Source organism: Podarcis tiliguerta (genome assembly GCF_965153285.1).
Source record: "Podarcis tiliguerta genome assembly, chromosome: 8".
In the NCBI taxonomy this organism is placed as follows: domain Eukaryota; kingdom Metazoa; phylum Chordata; class Lepidosauria; order Squamata; family Lacertidae; genus Podarcis; species Podarcis tiliguerta.
The window spans coordinates 51419182-51435254 of record NC_139541.1 but is presented as its reverse complement, the minus strand read 5'-3'; the positions used below and the strand labels follow the sequence as shown (position 1 = coordinate 51435254).

The window sequence follows — 16073 nt, the reverse complement described above, 5'->3', positions numbered from 1 at the left end:
CTGAGGATCACAGGGCAGTTTATAGTATAAAACCGGGGGGGGGGGGGGGGGAGAGAATCTAACATAGTAAGAAACAAAATTTTAAAAACCCACAACGCTATTTCCTAGCTGGGTCTTTCTGGTTTGCCCCTAGAAGTGATGCTCAAGTTAAGAAGAATACATTCAAAAGCAGAAAGGTGAAAAATAATTACTGCAGCGCCAAAGCTGCGTGCAAGACAATGCATTTCCTTCCATAGTTAAGCTGAGCTAAAATGGTACAAATAGCATGAGCCATTAAACACTGCAAGCTGTCCGTGGTGATGAATGCTCTCTCATTTAGTAATTTCTTGGGCCTTTTCTTCCATTAGGACTGCACATCCAGCAACAATCAGGACGGGAAACTGCCTCTGTATGCTGCTGACAAATTCCCAATTGCGAACCAGAAGGCTTCGCTACACCCCGTGCCCAATGGAGCTGCCCTGGAAGAAGGCGCAAGCAGAAAGCAGAACATCCTGGTGGTGATTAAAGACCATTCCCCCAAAAGCGCAGGAGCTAATTCTGCCCGGACTCATAAACGGAGGAGGAGGTTTGTGATCAAAAAGAGCCCCATCCTGATAGCCGTGAACAGCTCCTTCCACAACCTGCCCATTTTGAAATCAGAGGACAGGAACGACGTCAAGTGGAAAAGCCTCTACAAGACCCAAAGAGAGCGAAAGCAGATCATGAGAGAGACTTGCTCGAAATACAAGAGCAACAACAAAAGGATCATCACACCTTATCACGTTTCCAGGATCTTCGTTGAAGATAAGTACCGAATTTTATACTGTGAAGTTCCCAAGGCCGGTTGCTCCAACTGGAAAAGGGTCCTCATGGTCCTTAATGGACTGGCCTCCTCGACCAAGGTCATACAACACAACACGGTTCATTATGGGAATTATCTGAAAAGGCTGGATGGGTTTGATCGTAAAGGGATCAACCACAGGCTGAACACTTACACGAAGATGCTCTTTGTCCGTGAACCTTTTGAAAAATTGGTCTCGGCGTTTCGAGACAAGTTTGAGCATCCCAACAATTACTACCACCCGGTTTTTGGCAGACCTATCATTTCAAGGTACCGCGTCAATGCCACGAAGGAGGCACTGAGGACAGGTTCTGGGGTAACCTTTAAAGAGTTCATTCAATATCTTCTTGATGTCCACCGGCCTGTGGGCATGGATATTCACTGGGACCATGTCAACAGGCTCTGCAGCCCGTGCTTGATAGACTATGATTTTATTGGTAAATTTGAAACCATGGAGGAAGATGCTAACTTCTTTTTGCATTTAATAAATGCGCCACAAAATTTGACTTTTCCTAGGTTTAAAGACAGGCATTCTGATGAAGAGAGAACAACCACCCAAATTACACAGCAATATTTCAAACAGCTCTCCCCTTCTCAAAGGCAACGTAGCTATGATTTCTATTACATGGATTATCTGATGTTTAACTACTCAAAGCCTTTTGAAGATCTGTATTGACAGTGGCAGAGGCACTGGGAGCTACTGTTGTGGTTCCTCATATGCAAGTCTGTGTAAAATAAGTTCCAAGTAAACTGTACCCATTGGCAAATAAGCTAAGGACATATCTACACCACAGGTACCTACACTGGTCGCACAGGGGAACCTGAGAAGTGTGTTCAGAGAGGGTGGGAAATAGGGACTGTTGACAGCAGGGACCCCAGACTACAATTCCCAGGATTCTTTGTGGCAGAAGTCAGGGAAGTTAACCTGTTATAACACCAAGACAGGGTTCTAATGTAGAACCACCCTAAATTTACTCCCACATTCAGGACAATCGTTGCTACACTCTGGAAGCACAACGTGCCCTTATGTTTTTCAAGAATCATCAACCTTGCAGTAATACTCCTATCCATGTTGTTGGGTTTTTAAAAAATGATTTTGGAATTAATAAATATAAAGAAAAATTGTCACCTTCAGCTTATTCTTCAGTCTGCAAAGCTTGATGGCACATGCTAGGCAGAGCTATGGAACACTCGCAGTGTAAAAAAAGAAAGAATGATAGAACATAGCTAACAATTAGGGAAGGAAGACAAATCAGATTTAAATGGGTTTACACACAGAATTTAGAAGTTCTGATCCGATTTGTCCCCCAAACCACCTCTTGCATCAAGCACTCACCTATATCCAAGCCACTAGTGCATTGTTGGGTTGTGCAGTGCATTTTTTATATATATAAAAAACTCTGGCTAATTATATGCAAAATTATACAGAAAATTATATACATATGGAAGAGTCACATTCCACGTGGTGCTATATTATCTGCAGCATAATTTGATAAGTATCCATACATAAGTATATTTATATAGTAGTATGTTTATGTGCTGGTTGCTATAGGAAATGTGTATATACATATCATATTATATGTATAATAATGCATATAGAATCATAGAATTGTAGAGTTGGAAGGGACACTGAGGATCATCTAGTCCAACCCTCTGCAATGCAGGAATATGCAGCTGTCCCATATGGGGAGCAAACCTGCAACCTTGGTATTATCAGCACCGCAGCCTAACCAAATGAGCTATCCAGGCTCAGTTTTTTAACCAGTGATCATTGTTCATATCTTTAAAGGAACCAGTAAAACAATTTGTTCACCTTTCATTGAGATGAAGGCGCAAGACAAAAATTAGAAAAAATATCTGTGGATAAGCTTGATTCAGACATTTTCAAATAATTCCACCCCTGCTTGCACTTGGTTATATATACACCCCTTAATTGTCTCCATCCCATTATAATTTTATCTATTATGGGGGGGGGAGGTTCTAACAAGAGTGTAGGTGTTTGTTTGCATCACACAGATACAGAACGAGAAGGGGAAAATATAGATGATTTTGTGATACCCTTTTTTGAGAAGACATAGGATTTTACAAAAATATGGTTAGTAAAAAATTGCTTTATGGAGCTCTTTTCACTTGCCTTCTGGGAGTACAGAGGGTGAAGGGAAATCTTTCCATATTAAAGTGTGATTTCAAGGATGCACGAATGGAAGGCAACTAATATTTAATGAACACATGAGTGCAAAATTAAGCCAGATGTTACAATTTGCAGGATATGAATACATTCTCTTCCATCTACAGCTCCCTTATGGCACATTCATCTGCAAGAAAATGAAACACAGCACATTTACATCTTTATGCACACTATTAAAATTCTTTTAATCCTTGGCATTAACATAAATCTTTAGTTTAATCTATGTAGTCTCAGGGAATATCAAATGTTGCCTTTAAAGTAGCAAATAAATTTAGATTCCACTTCCTGCCCATCAGGGTCCTTTATTTTTAATGGTTGCAAACAGTTTATTGCCCCCTTACAAGCCTCAGAGCACAGTTCAAGGTGTCACTTTTGCCTTATAAAGCCGGAAGAGATTTGGCGAAAGCCTCTTAGCACATCTGGGTTGCACACCCACCTAACACCCTGGTTAAATCAAAAGCACGTGATGACTACAGATGGCTGGATCTGTCAATTTTGGTTACTCTCAATTTCTCATTTTTCCAATCTTCTGTTCAGTTTGCCACATCTATGCAGCGGTTTACAAGTTAAGAAACAAACAGTCCGCTGACAAAAAATCACCAGCATTTTAGTGTGCCTACCTTCCGATAAACCGTTTTAATGCAAATTTGCCTAATAAACACATTTTTGGCAATGCATTTCCCTAATATAATGCATTTTTAGGAGTTCCTGTTTCCAGGTCCCAGACCAATTCTAGACCCTCTTGGACAAAGATGACTTTACTCCTGTATCCCATGTTATAGCTGCCATACGTCCATTACCAGGATTTCAAAGGCAGAATCAACACCTTGGGGGGGGGGGGGATTTCCAAAATGTTGAGCTTTGTCCTGTATCTTAGACTACTGCAGTGCCCTCTATGTGGGGCTTCCCTTGGAAACTGTTTGGAAGCCGCTGTTGTTGCCGAATGCAGTAGCCAAGATTTTGACAGGGGTGGATGCAAGAATGCATATGACGTCTGGACTGAAGAAACTGCACTGCTTGCCTATTAGCTTCCAGTCCTAATTCAAAGCGCTCACATGGATATTGAAAGCCCTTAAAAAATCTGGGCTCCAAATATATGAAAGAGCATCTCCTTCCTTATAGACCAACCCAGGAATTAAGATCAGTAGAAGAGGACCTCCAGGTGGTTCTGATGTTTTCAAATTTGGGGGGAAGAGTGTTGTGAGGGGGCCTTCTGGATGATGGCCTCAAAAATGTACATCTGTCACCATCACTTTACAGCAGGAGCTGGGAACTGGGACCTGGCTTCTTATTTCCACCCCCCACACATGCTAACTTTGACAGGTGGGCAGAGCTGCCCATCCATCAAAATTCAGAAGGGTTTGCTGTAACTGTCAATACAGCAAATTCTTTCTGAAGCCCATTTACGGGAGCAGTTTGAGTCCCAACCGAGGCTGAAAATCCAGCAGAGCTCTCTTAATGCTCCTCAAACAATCCAGAGAAAGAGAAATGAACCCCTTTAGAAGACGTTTGTTGTTGTTACGAAAAGAAGTTCTCTAATAAAACAGCAACAGGACTGAAGAAAAGAAGTTGTGTTTGAGTAGTGATTTGAGTACTGGGCTGATCCTTCCAGGTGCTGAGTACCTAAAAGTCTCTTCATGTTGGGAAGAGAGAGAAGCTCTGCAACCTGCAGAGCTGGGCCCTCAGGGGAGCAAAGAAACATGAAGATATACAGTGTGGAGGATTTGTTTTAATGGGAAAAGCTTTCATGCAGACGCTGATTCCTACGTCCCAAAGTTGTGTTACTTGAAACATAAAAGAGCGCAGGGACCCTCTACTGAAGCAGTAGCCACAATAGTCTTATAAAACAGGATGTTTTATGCATGTGGTTATGTTTTTATCCTTTTTTTTTTTACCTACTTTAGGAGATTCAGTTAGGATTGCATGAATTTAAACTAAATATATTATGCTGATTGCTGACACTTGTGGAAGGAGATTTCTCTTACTCTTTTTGCTGTGCCAGCTCCAGGTTGGCGCAGCAGAAAGGCCTGGATGTTTGAATACTCCTCCATGGAGTAGACAGGGATGAAGGATCTGGCAATTTCAGATATCTCAGTTTCCCATTTCCCCCAACTTAAATTCCATTCTACACATTTGCTCATTAAAAAAAAAAAAAAAAAAAAAACCTCATGAAAATTCATCAGCATTTTTGTGCAAATTTCCCCAAATAAAAGCATTTTTGTATGCAGTTTTGTTTCTGCAAGTAATCTATTCTATTACTTTCCTTAATATATTCATTTTATGCACGCTTCTCCCTAATATATGCATTTGTGTAAACATTACACAAAACATTGTGTAAACACAGTATTGAAAAATTTCGATAAGTGCAAATTTCAATCGATTGTTGTGTCTCGGTTCCCACGTTGTTTTGGAAAGTGAGAATTGGATATATCGACTTTTAAATGAGAACTGAATCAAATTTCACCACCATCTCTAGCCCTGTATAAATTGAATATTAGCGCACTGGAGAGGGGAGGAACCTAGGGTGTGACCTATTGACTCCCATTTTGTACATGCAGAAAAACAAGAGGGTTTCACACAGACCATTCCTTTCCCTGGTCTTTCAAATGGGGCTGCCGTTGCCAGGAAAGCCAGGTTCTGCCACCATTTTGTGCATTCCCTTGGTTGCAAAAGTTTCCAAAGGTGAACAAGGAAGGATCTGCCTCAGCCTTTGCCAAGTACCCAGAGGGTAACAGGTTGCTGAAGACTGAGCTGGCTGCTGCACAGAGCAAATCTGCTTGTCAGTTCTGCACCGAAATTCTCCACTGACATGGTCAAGAGAACTTCCTGATCAAAATCCCTGAGCTTTCTGCATTTCTATTGCCACTGGCGCCTGGCCTTGCTTTCTGGAAAGCTGCCTTAACAGCCCTTTCATCTCAAAATATACCTTTCCAACGGCACCTTTTCATCTCTGTGAAAATACATTTCGGTCCCTGGTTCCTGTCCTTGTTCTTGTTCTGAGATGGTCAATTTATCATGAACGCAAGCGAAACTAAAATGAGCATTAAGTTGTTTTTGGCATGATATATTCCACAGTGAAGAATAATGTACACCCAGGACTTACTGAGGCACAGGTCCACACGTTAAAGCAGGGGTAAGCAACCTAAGGCCCACAGGCCACAAGCAGTCCATGGGGGTCATTTAACTGGCCCATGGACCCCCGCCACCTGCTCGGGGACCCCTGATGCCCCCTAGGCTGGCTCCCGTGCGTGGAGCAGAGCGGGGACCGCCTTCTGCGATGCTGACCGGCTTCCCATTGGCTGCAGGAAGCTCCTGCAGCCAATGAGAAGCTGCACATGCCTCCTCTGCGCCAGAAGGAGCACTGGAGATAGCATTTGCACATGCATTCATGCACACGCACTCTGGCCCACCGTGGAGTCTGCAGGACCGTGAAGGCCCAAGCCACAGAAACTTTGCTGACTGCTGCGTTAAGGCTTTGTGTCCAAGCAGTCTTTTTTTTCCTTTTTGCTGCAGAGCTTTCCACACACAAAACTCACTCTTTAACATGGAGCTTTAAGGCATGGAATGTGCCTGGAAAGCATGGGGGACAGGTAAGTGTGGCTAAGCCCTTGGTGTGTTAGTCCTCAACAGTTTGAAAGACCCAGCAACTGGAGGAGAGAATAATGCAAAGAACTGGCTGCCAGGAGATGTCGTTCCTAAAACTGTTGATCATTAGCCAAACGGCATAGATCAAGATCTTTTTAACCAGCAGCGCTGCAGTAACTGGAGAGGGCGACTAAAGTCAGCGATCACAATTTTTCCTGTAATTACTGCATAATGAAACTAATTTCTTTTCACCCCAGATGCCTTTCACCTCTTGCCAGCAGCACATTCCTGCAGAATATGAATGCTAATAATGAAGTGGCTGGAGACAGGCAGTGCTTTCAGATTGGAGGGCCTGACTTTTTAATAGTGTTCTGAGCGTGATGCCAAGAATGCGGGGATCGTGCTACTACTGTCCCTTGCAGAAACGTTTGGGGTGGAGAGAAACAGGTCACAAAATGAATTTAGGGCTCTGTGGCATTTTTCCATAAGTTCCTTTTCATCTCTGATTTTGCACTGCAGCAAAGGAAAGGATAACGTTCATTCTGAGCCTCCCTATTAGATGTTCTCTCTCTCCTAATTGCAGTGTCTTGGGAACTCCTTTCAGTGATGAGCCAGGAGTTCTCTTCAGATGAAATGAATTGAAAATGGGGAGATGTCTATCATGCCTCACTTCTTAAAATCATAGAACTGTAGAGTTGGAAAAGGTCCCAAGGGTTAATCCAGTCCAAACCACTGCAATGCAGGAATCACAGCTCAAAACCGACTGACAGATGGCCATCCAATCTCTGTTCAAAAACCTCCTAGGAAGGCGAATCCACCACCTTCTGCTCCACTGTTGAACAGCTCTTACTGTCAGGCAGTTCTTCCTAATCTTTAGTCAGAATCTCCTTTCTTATCATTTGAACCAATTGGTCTGGGTTCTCCTCTCTGGAGCAGCAGAAAACAAGCTTGCTCCATCTTCCATGGGACAGCCCCTTTAGCTATTTAGATAGCCATTTTTTAAATTTTTAAATTTATTATTTATACCCCGCCCATCTGGCTGGGCTTCCCCAGCCACTCTGGGTGGCTTCTGAAAAAAATTAAAATACTGTGATACATCAAACATTAAAAGCTTCCCTAAACAGGGCTGCCTTCAGATGTCTTCTAAAAGTCTGGTAGTTGTTGTTCTCTTTGACATCTGGTGGGAGGGCGTTCCACTGGACAGGTGCCACTACCGAGAAGGTCCTCTGCCTGGTTCCCTGTAATGTGGCTTCTCGCAGTGAGGGAACCACCAGAAGGCCCTTGGTGCTGGACCTCAGTGTCCGGGTAGAACGATGGGGGTGGAGACACTCCTTCAGATATACTGGACCGAGGCCATCACATCATTTCTCAGTCTTCTCTTCTCCAGGCTAAACATACCCAAATCCCTCAACTGTTTGGCATAAGGCTTTGTTTCCAGAGCCTTTATCATCCTGGTCACCCTCTACTGCACACATTCCAGCTTGTCAATATCCTTCTTAAATCAGTGGAGATGGAATGTGTTTTCTGCCACCATTCAATATCCCAACATACCCACTGGGACTGACAAGTTTTTACCAAGGAATTCTTTTAAGGTCTGTTGACCCAAATCTAGTGATGCTCAGAGAATCCCCACCCCCCAGCTCAATTTTTCCACCTAGCCTGAGGTTCTATATGACCTTCTCTTGCTGGTAAATGCACATTGATACAGCCGTCCAGCTAGTAAGCACTTAGCCCCTCTTCTCTTTCCCAATTTCCTGGCTCCTTTCAGACCAGCCTTTGCTAACCCGATTACCTCCAGATGTTTTGAACTTCAACTTCCACCAGCCCCTGCCAGCATGCCCATGCTCCCATCAGACAGGCCGACTGAGGCTCATGGGAGTTGTAGTCCAAATCATCTGGAGGTCACCAAGTTAGCAAAGACTCATATATGTGGAGGTTGACACAGCTTTCAGCTTGTGCCTTTTTCTCCATTATTGATACACAGGAGTGTCAGTGTTGATTGATTAAAATGCCACAGGAAGAGGAATCTTTATGTGTGGGTTTTATTAATAGGCTTCTGCAAAGATGCAGCCATTTGTAATTGAGTTTGATCTCTTGCATTGAACGCATGAAAACTAGGGATTAGCCAAAAGAAATTCAGCGCAAGTTTCTGCTTGAAATTAGTGATTTCATGGTGCTGAGGTGTAACTCCCCCAGGCCCCTAATTTCTACCTTTTTTATGGCTGTTCTCCCATGTTCATAGCCAATTTTCCCCCACCTGGTTCATTCCTCCAGAAGTGATCCCAGCTAATCAGGGATCATATACAGGATGCCATGATGTTATGCTTCTGTGCAGTCAGAATAATATTTGACTGTTTCCAGATACCAATAGAAGCAAAATGAGCGTGGGTATTGAGGACAATGCTGTCCACAAAGGTCACATAAATGATCCAAGCCAATAAAGGATCCCAGAAGAATCATTTGTGTGCAGCTCTTTCGCAAAGATCCTTGAGAAAAAGTAAAAGTCTATTATTCTACTGAATATTTTCACGAACTGCCCCCTACTTTGCTCAGCTTTAATAAAATCTTTCCTAAAGCATTTTGAACCGGTGCATTTCTAATCCCTTTTTAGAGATAAGAATAGTTTACAAAAACTTCTAAGTGGAGTTGAGCCCACTCCAAAGCAATTATACACATGTTCTAAATATGCACTTACAGAGATGGGCCAAAAATGTAAACAAAAGTTTTTCCAGTTATGAATGAAAAAAGTTAATGGGAAACAGCGAAAAAATTAGAAGTAATGAATACAATGGGAGGGGGAGAACATTTAACTGTTTTCAATGTACAAATAGCAGGTTTAAAAAATTTTCAGATGTTATAAAAATAAAATTTAAAACATCCCAAAGTTAGATGGCAGTGTATACAATCAAAATAATGTTGTGTTTAATGTAAGGTTAAGATGGATGAGGCCACCCTAGAGGATGGAGGGACACCATAGCCAAAGGAATGTTCCACTCTGTGGGGCTGGTGGCAAGGCAGACCAGGGTTGGATCTTTGCCAGAAGACGACCCTCCAGCAGGGGCTTCACTGACAAGAGCTCCCTGGGCTGCCTCCCCATTTGCAGCCTGCTTATTGTTCACTCACCTCTCACTCTGGTGTGTGAGTCACTGAGAGGGAGAAGGAGTGTGATTTGGAATACAGTCGTACCTTGGAAGTCGAACAGAATCCATTCCGGAAGTCCGTTCGACTACCAAAACTTTCAGAAATCAAAGCACGGCTTGTGATTGGCTGCAGGAAGCTCCTGCAGCCAGTCGAAAGCCGTGGAAGCCACGCCGGATGTTCGGCTTCCAAAAATCGTTCGAAAACCAGAACACTCCCTTCCAGGTGTCCATCGTTCAGGAGCCGATTTGTTTGGGAGCCAAGGGATTTCATAGAATCATAGAATCATAGAGTTGGAAGAGACCACAAGGGCCATCGAGTCCAACCCCCTGCCAAGCGGGAAACAAGTTGAGATACAAGGTATGACTGTACTGTGTCCAGTTATGGTCACTTCAAAAAGGATATTTTAAAATTGGGGAAAGGTTCAGAAAAGGGCAACCCAAACAATCAAGGGGATAGAGAGAATCCCTGTGAGGAAAGGTGGGACTGTTTCGAGAAAAAGGGAGGAAGAGGCAACATGAGAGAAGAATATAAAATCATGCATGCCATTATGGCTGGCTCAAGACATTTTGCTGCTTAAGGCAAAAACAAAATCTCTCTCTCTCTCTCTCTCTCTCACACACACACACACACACACACTGTTAAGTTGTGGGTGAAGATATCAGACGACACAGCGATTCTCCAAACAGCTCTTGTTTATTCACAGGTCAGAACAGAACTGAACTGAAGGGTTCAGCCAGCCTGTTTATATACAGCTCCAGTACAAAATAACTGTAACAACTTTCTGCAACTATCCAATCACTGAACGTCACTTGCAATCCCTTATTTGCATATGTGGACCTGAACTATCTACAGTATCACCCTGCTGGCCCAGGGTGAGAACTTCAGTACATAACACAAACTGCTGCTGCCTCCTTCTCTGCCTCTCAGTGCCCTGCCACCACCCAGCTTACTCCTCCTCTGTCCTCGCCAACACCTGAAACTACTGGAGGCAGCAGGGGGAAGCCCCGGTGTGCTGAAGGCAGCAGGGAAGAAAAGAAGGAGGCCAGAAAGGAGCAGGTGGCAGCGGGAGATGGAGGAGGTGGGCAACAAGTGCAAGAGTTGCCAAGAGGAGTGTTCCTCCAGGACCCAGGTGTACTCCAACCTGCTGTCTCCAACCTGCCTTGCCAAGCCTCATGAGTGGGCAGGCCCTGGATGGCACATTGAAAGTGGATAGAGTGCTAAGCGTCTGGGTGCTTCGCTTTCAAGAGAACAGGGAGCAGGTTCTGCTACATGCCATGGAACTTTGTGGAAAACACAGCTTAAGTCGTTCAAAAAGAATATATTGGAGCACCGCAAATCATTGGCCCATGTCTTATTCTTGTTTTTATTATGTATCTTGTGGTATTATTCTGTATTCTGTATTTTTATACTGTGAACCACCCTGAGATCTTCGGACGAAGGGTGGTATACAAATTTAATAAATAAATAAACAAACAAACAAACAATAATGCTTATGTAGGAAACAGTAGATCTAGCTGAAACGCAACACATGGAGATCTGCATTGATCATTGAAATGTATCTGTTGTTGTTGTTGCTGTTGTATAATTCTAAGATGATTGCATAATTTTAGAATGCTGTATAATCTTAGAAGAGGGCACGGCTGTGACTTTCATGAAGGGGCCGTGCACTTCTGAATTTGCCACAACATCTCTGCAGGTGGGTCATTTGGTGTTCACTGCCTGTACCTACATTTGAGGATAATTTTGGAGCCCAGGGCAAGGAGCAGGAAAGGTCCTCCCCCCACAGAGAAAGCCAACTCAGGTAAATTGTACCACAGCAAAGCTGCCTGTTCTGTGGAATTATTATCCAAAATGGTTCCTCTGTGGAAAAAGGACTTTTGCTTGTCCTGGTTTTCAAAGTGCATCTCTTCTTGCTCTCCCTGATAATTTATGGAAAGACTAATAAACCAAGATCTATGCCACAATAAATCTGTTAGTCCTTAAGGTCTCACAAGACTGGGTTTGACTTCTTCCTCGCTTTGCCTCAGAAACCAGGAGAAGCAGGTGAGAGAAGTGACTGGAGAGCAGGGAGCCTCGATTCCAACCCTCCATTCCTTCCCCAGGAGTTGGAGGGCTGTGGCAGCAGCTGAAGCTTTTCCTCCTACATCCTCCACTAGACTTCCTTGCCTGAGGGAAATGCTGCTCTTGTCTTCTCCCTGTTTCCATGGCAGTGCCAGAGCCTTCCGGCTGAGTCCGTGCTGTGTCTGAGGGGCCTCTCGCAGCTCTCCGGCAGCTTCCCAGGCAGAGCTTTTTGTGCGTCTGTGTGGTTGTTATTGTCCTTCGGTCTCTTCATCTCCCTGTCAACACCTGAAAGAGCACCTGGATTGCTCTGTGTTTCTGACAGCAGCAGCCATAGATCCCCCAGATTAAAACAACAGGGGGTGAGTTGGGTAATAGGAACACATAATATGATGCAACCATTTCAGAGATCAAAAATGCTGGTGACTGTGGACAGGGGAGAAGACACTCTGTAAGTTGTTATTTCTTGCATTTATATCCCACCTTTTCCTGCAGGGCTCTCAAGGTGGTTCTCCCCCTACTCATTGAATCTGCACAACAACCCTGTGTGGTAGGTTAGGCTCAGAGGCAGTGACTGGCTCAAGGTCAGCCTTTCTCAACCTTGGGTCTCCAGATGTTTTTGGCCTGCAACTCCCATCATCCCTAACCACTGGTCCTGTGAGCTAGGGATCATGGGAGTTGTAGGCCAAAAACATCTGGGGACCCAAGGTTGAGAACCACTGCTCAAGGTCACATTGTGACCTAAGTGGCTGGGCAGCAATTTGAACCCTGGTCTCCCAGGTCCTAGTCCAACACTCTGACCACTATGCAGCACTGCCTCTCTAGGGATGGGTGAATCTGTTTTGGTTTATCTCCGTTTTCCCACTTTATATTTGGTTCACCACATTGTCACATCAGTTTGTGAACTTTCCAAAAAAAAATCCTCACAAAAATTCACATGCAATTTTCGTGCCAATTTGTAGGATCATAGAATTGTGGAGCTAGAATGGGTCCCAAGGGTCATCTAGCCCAACCCCCTGCTTTGCAGGAATCTCAGCTACTAGTATTATTTATTCAGTCATTCATTTTATTTACATCCTGCCCTTCAACCTGGAGGTTCCCATGGCAGCACACAACAATTAATCAAATGCACACATCAATACGAAGACCATGAAGCTGACAACTCAAATAAAAGAGAAATTAAAACATTTAAACAGCAAGTCAAAAGGGAATCCAACAACAGCTTAGGGCTCACACATACTTGCATACAATTTTGCCTAGCTGTGGGGTGCCCCCTGCTCGCTCCACTTGTCATACCCCCATCCCTCCTCTTCCTCCATTTCATTTCACCCCCACCAATGATATCAGCCCTATCTTTTCTTCCTCCTCTTTCCCTTTGTCTGAGCTTCCCCCAAACCACCTAAGCTCCAAGGGGAAGGCAGAGAAATCACTCATCAACTGCTCTTTCACAGTTCCTAGAAGAGAGAAGTGCTTGATTTGCTCCCAAGCCAGAATTTTCCCTCTTGGGGAAGTGTTGCTTGCAAATAAACCACCTGAAGATTGTTTTAGGTCATCCCACACACACCTCCACCACAACTGATTGGATAGTCTCTCCTACCAAACACCAAAGAAATATCTTACTATGATACTAGGGATCAAAAAAGGAAGCAGATTTCTAAGGAAGGAAGGAGTATTAAGACATTCTAGTGTTAAACATGAAGCAATAGTGGCATCCAGTGGCACAGTTTCATTCATAAAACACCCCACAAAACACTTGAAATGTTACATTTTATTGCGCCACCTGTTCTGACAAGGCCATTGGTTCATGAGCTAGCCTGGGTACTATTCTCCAGAATCCCTGAAGAAACATTTTGCTTCAACGACTTAACTATTAATGGGTCTCAAAGGGGAGATGTGGGCCTCCTGATAAAGACACAGGTCGTGATGCTCACTGCTTGTGCCACCACAGCTGTTCAGGAATCAAGATAACCACAGCCCACCAGACATACACAGGCCTCGCTGGGTGTTTGGTTATGGTGAACGTTTTCTTTTGCTTCCTTCTTTGCTTGACAGAAATAGGGTGCTGCTTGTCAGGCAAGCTGTGCTCAGCGTGGGCTGTGCTCTGCTTTCAAGCCACAGGCCCAGCTGGTGTTCCAACCCAGCTGTTGTTGGACTACAACTCCCATTCTCCCCAGCTAGCAGGAACCAGTGGTCAGGGATGATGGGAGTTGTAGTCCAACAACAGCTAAGGACCCATGTTTGAGAACCACTGCTATAAGGCCTATGAGGAGCCAGTGTGACCAAGAGGCTCCAGATCTTGGCCTGGGAGGAGCTTGTGAGAAAATGATGATGATCACACTTAGGCTGCAGTCACATAGCAGTTTATTCTGTTTCCCCAACATTTCCCTAACTAGTTTTCGTATCATGTTTCACGCAACGTAAAAGCCGCTTCTGGAAATCTAGCAAAATGGAGTGGGCATTCAGCATGAACTTGTGTGTTAATTGCTTCCAGAAATTATTTCCTTATTCTGTAAGATTTAGACACTGCTAAATTGTAAAGATTTGACCAAACTGCGGGTGGCAGTGGAAGACAGGAGTGCCTGGCGTCAGTGGCTTAGCGTGGGGGGTGCAGGGGGGGCCGGCCGCCCCGGGCGCAACATCTGGGGGTTAGGGGGCGCAAATCCACGGGTTAGGGGGCGCAAATCCATGGGTTAGGGGGCGCAAATCCACGGGTTAGGGGGCGCAAATCCATGGGTTAGGGGGCGCAAATTACTCGCCTTGCCCCGGGTGCTGACAACCCACGCTACGCCACTGCCTGGCGTGCTCTGGTCCATGGGGTCACGAAGAGTCGGACACGACTAAACGACTAAACAACAACAACAAAATTGTAAAGAAAAACCCTCAAAGCAGTTTACAAATATTTACAATAAAATTATCAATACAAAAAAATTAACAACAGTAGTTCAAAACTTTTGAAACATTAAAATAACAGTGGACTAAAAACAGGTTAAAACCTACACCAACATTCTAAACATCTGGACTGGCTTGTTGAAACAAGAATGTTTTTAGCCAGCACCAAAAGAGTACAGTGAAGACTCATGCCTGACAGCAATAGACAGGGAGTTCCAAAGTGTAGATGCAAAATATAGCTGCTACTGCACTAAAAGATTGTGTTCAATGGCACTGATAGCAGTGCTAATTACATTGATTGAAGTGGTCAAGTTGGGGTATATAAGGTGATCTTGTAGGTAAACTAGTCCCAAATTGTTAAGAGCTTTAAATACTAAGCCCAGTATCAAATGGGCAGCCAGTGAAGAACTCTGGGTGAATATTTAGTGCAGCCCTACACTGCATGCTTACATTCCTGCCACTACCACAGCCGATCCTCTAGATCTCTGCAAATCTGAGCACGTCAGAAAATTAACTTCCGTTGAAACAGTGTCTGAGCCAGTGTCTTAATAAAATGTTGGACTTTTCTTTGCCACTAATATCCACAAGATGGCAGCAGATACATTGTCAGTGCTTGTAAGAAGTGGATGAGCGATAGAAGAAAAATGGTCAGGTTAAAAGTACCTCCCTGAATTTTCATGTAGAGGAGGATTTTTTTTTTCATTTTTAGATTCAATATCTCCAGTCAGGGAGAACAAGGCTTCCCTTCCTTATATTTCTAAGGAGCTGGCATGGAGGCTGGTTAACTTACGTCCATTTCTTGATTGTCACTTAAAGGCATCCAGTCACTGAAATAAAGAAGTAAACATATCTACTCCTAGCTCTTGTAGGAATGGCTTAGGCATTAAGATTAGGCAGAGAATGGAGGCTTATTGTTGTTACTCTGTAGCTTCTTGAGAAATGCTCCTGTTCCATGCGCTTTCCCTCAAACCAGCTTCTATCCGATTTGAAAATGCAAGGCGCAGTTAATCTGAGGTGTGTACAGTTCAGGCAGTCATCGCACATGCCCAGATAACACTTCAGTTAATTGGAATTTTACATGGGGAAACCAATCAGGTAATGGGCACTGGGTGAAGACATCCCCTCTCTCCCTGAGCAAGCTGGGTCAAGAAGGTCAAAAAAACAGTGTTAAACTTGCATTAGATGCTGAAGATATGTTCTTTCCTTCAAATCGGCCTTCATAATCTAAGCAACTGATGTCAACTTCAGTCAATTTTATTGGCACATTCCAGCAGATTATAAATACAGTGGTACCTCGGGTTACATATGCTTCAGGTTACATATGCTTCAGGTTACAGACTCTGCTAACCCAGAAATAGTACCTTGGGTTAAGAACTTTGCTTCAGGATGAGG

The 16073-nt window shown here is 43.9% G+C and overlaps 1 protein-coding gene across 1 annotated transcript in view; it reads left to right on the top strand.

The window, feature by feature from the left end:
- The window catches only part of CHST8 (carbohydrate sulfotransferase 8), a 236719-nt gene extending 233939 nt beyond the window's left edge, over positions 1-2780 (top strand). Inside the window, exon 4 of the mRNA XM_083452942.1 lies at positions 348-2780. Coding sequence (XP_083309068.1) covers positions 348-1496 — 1149 coding nt within the window. The 3' untranslated portion in view covers positions 1497-2780. The remainder of the gene's footprint in view (positions 1-347) is intronic.
- Positions 2781-16073: the final 13293 nt, after the last annotated feature.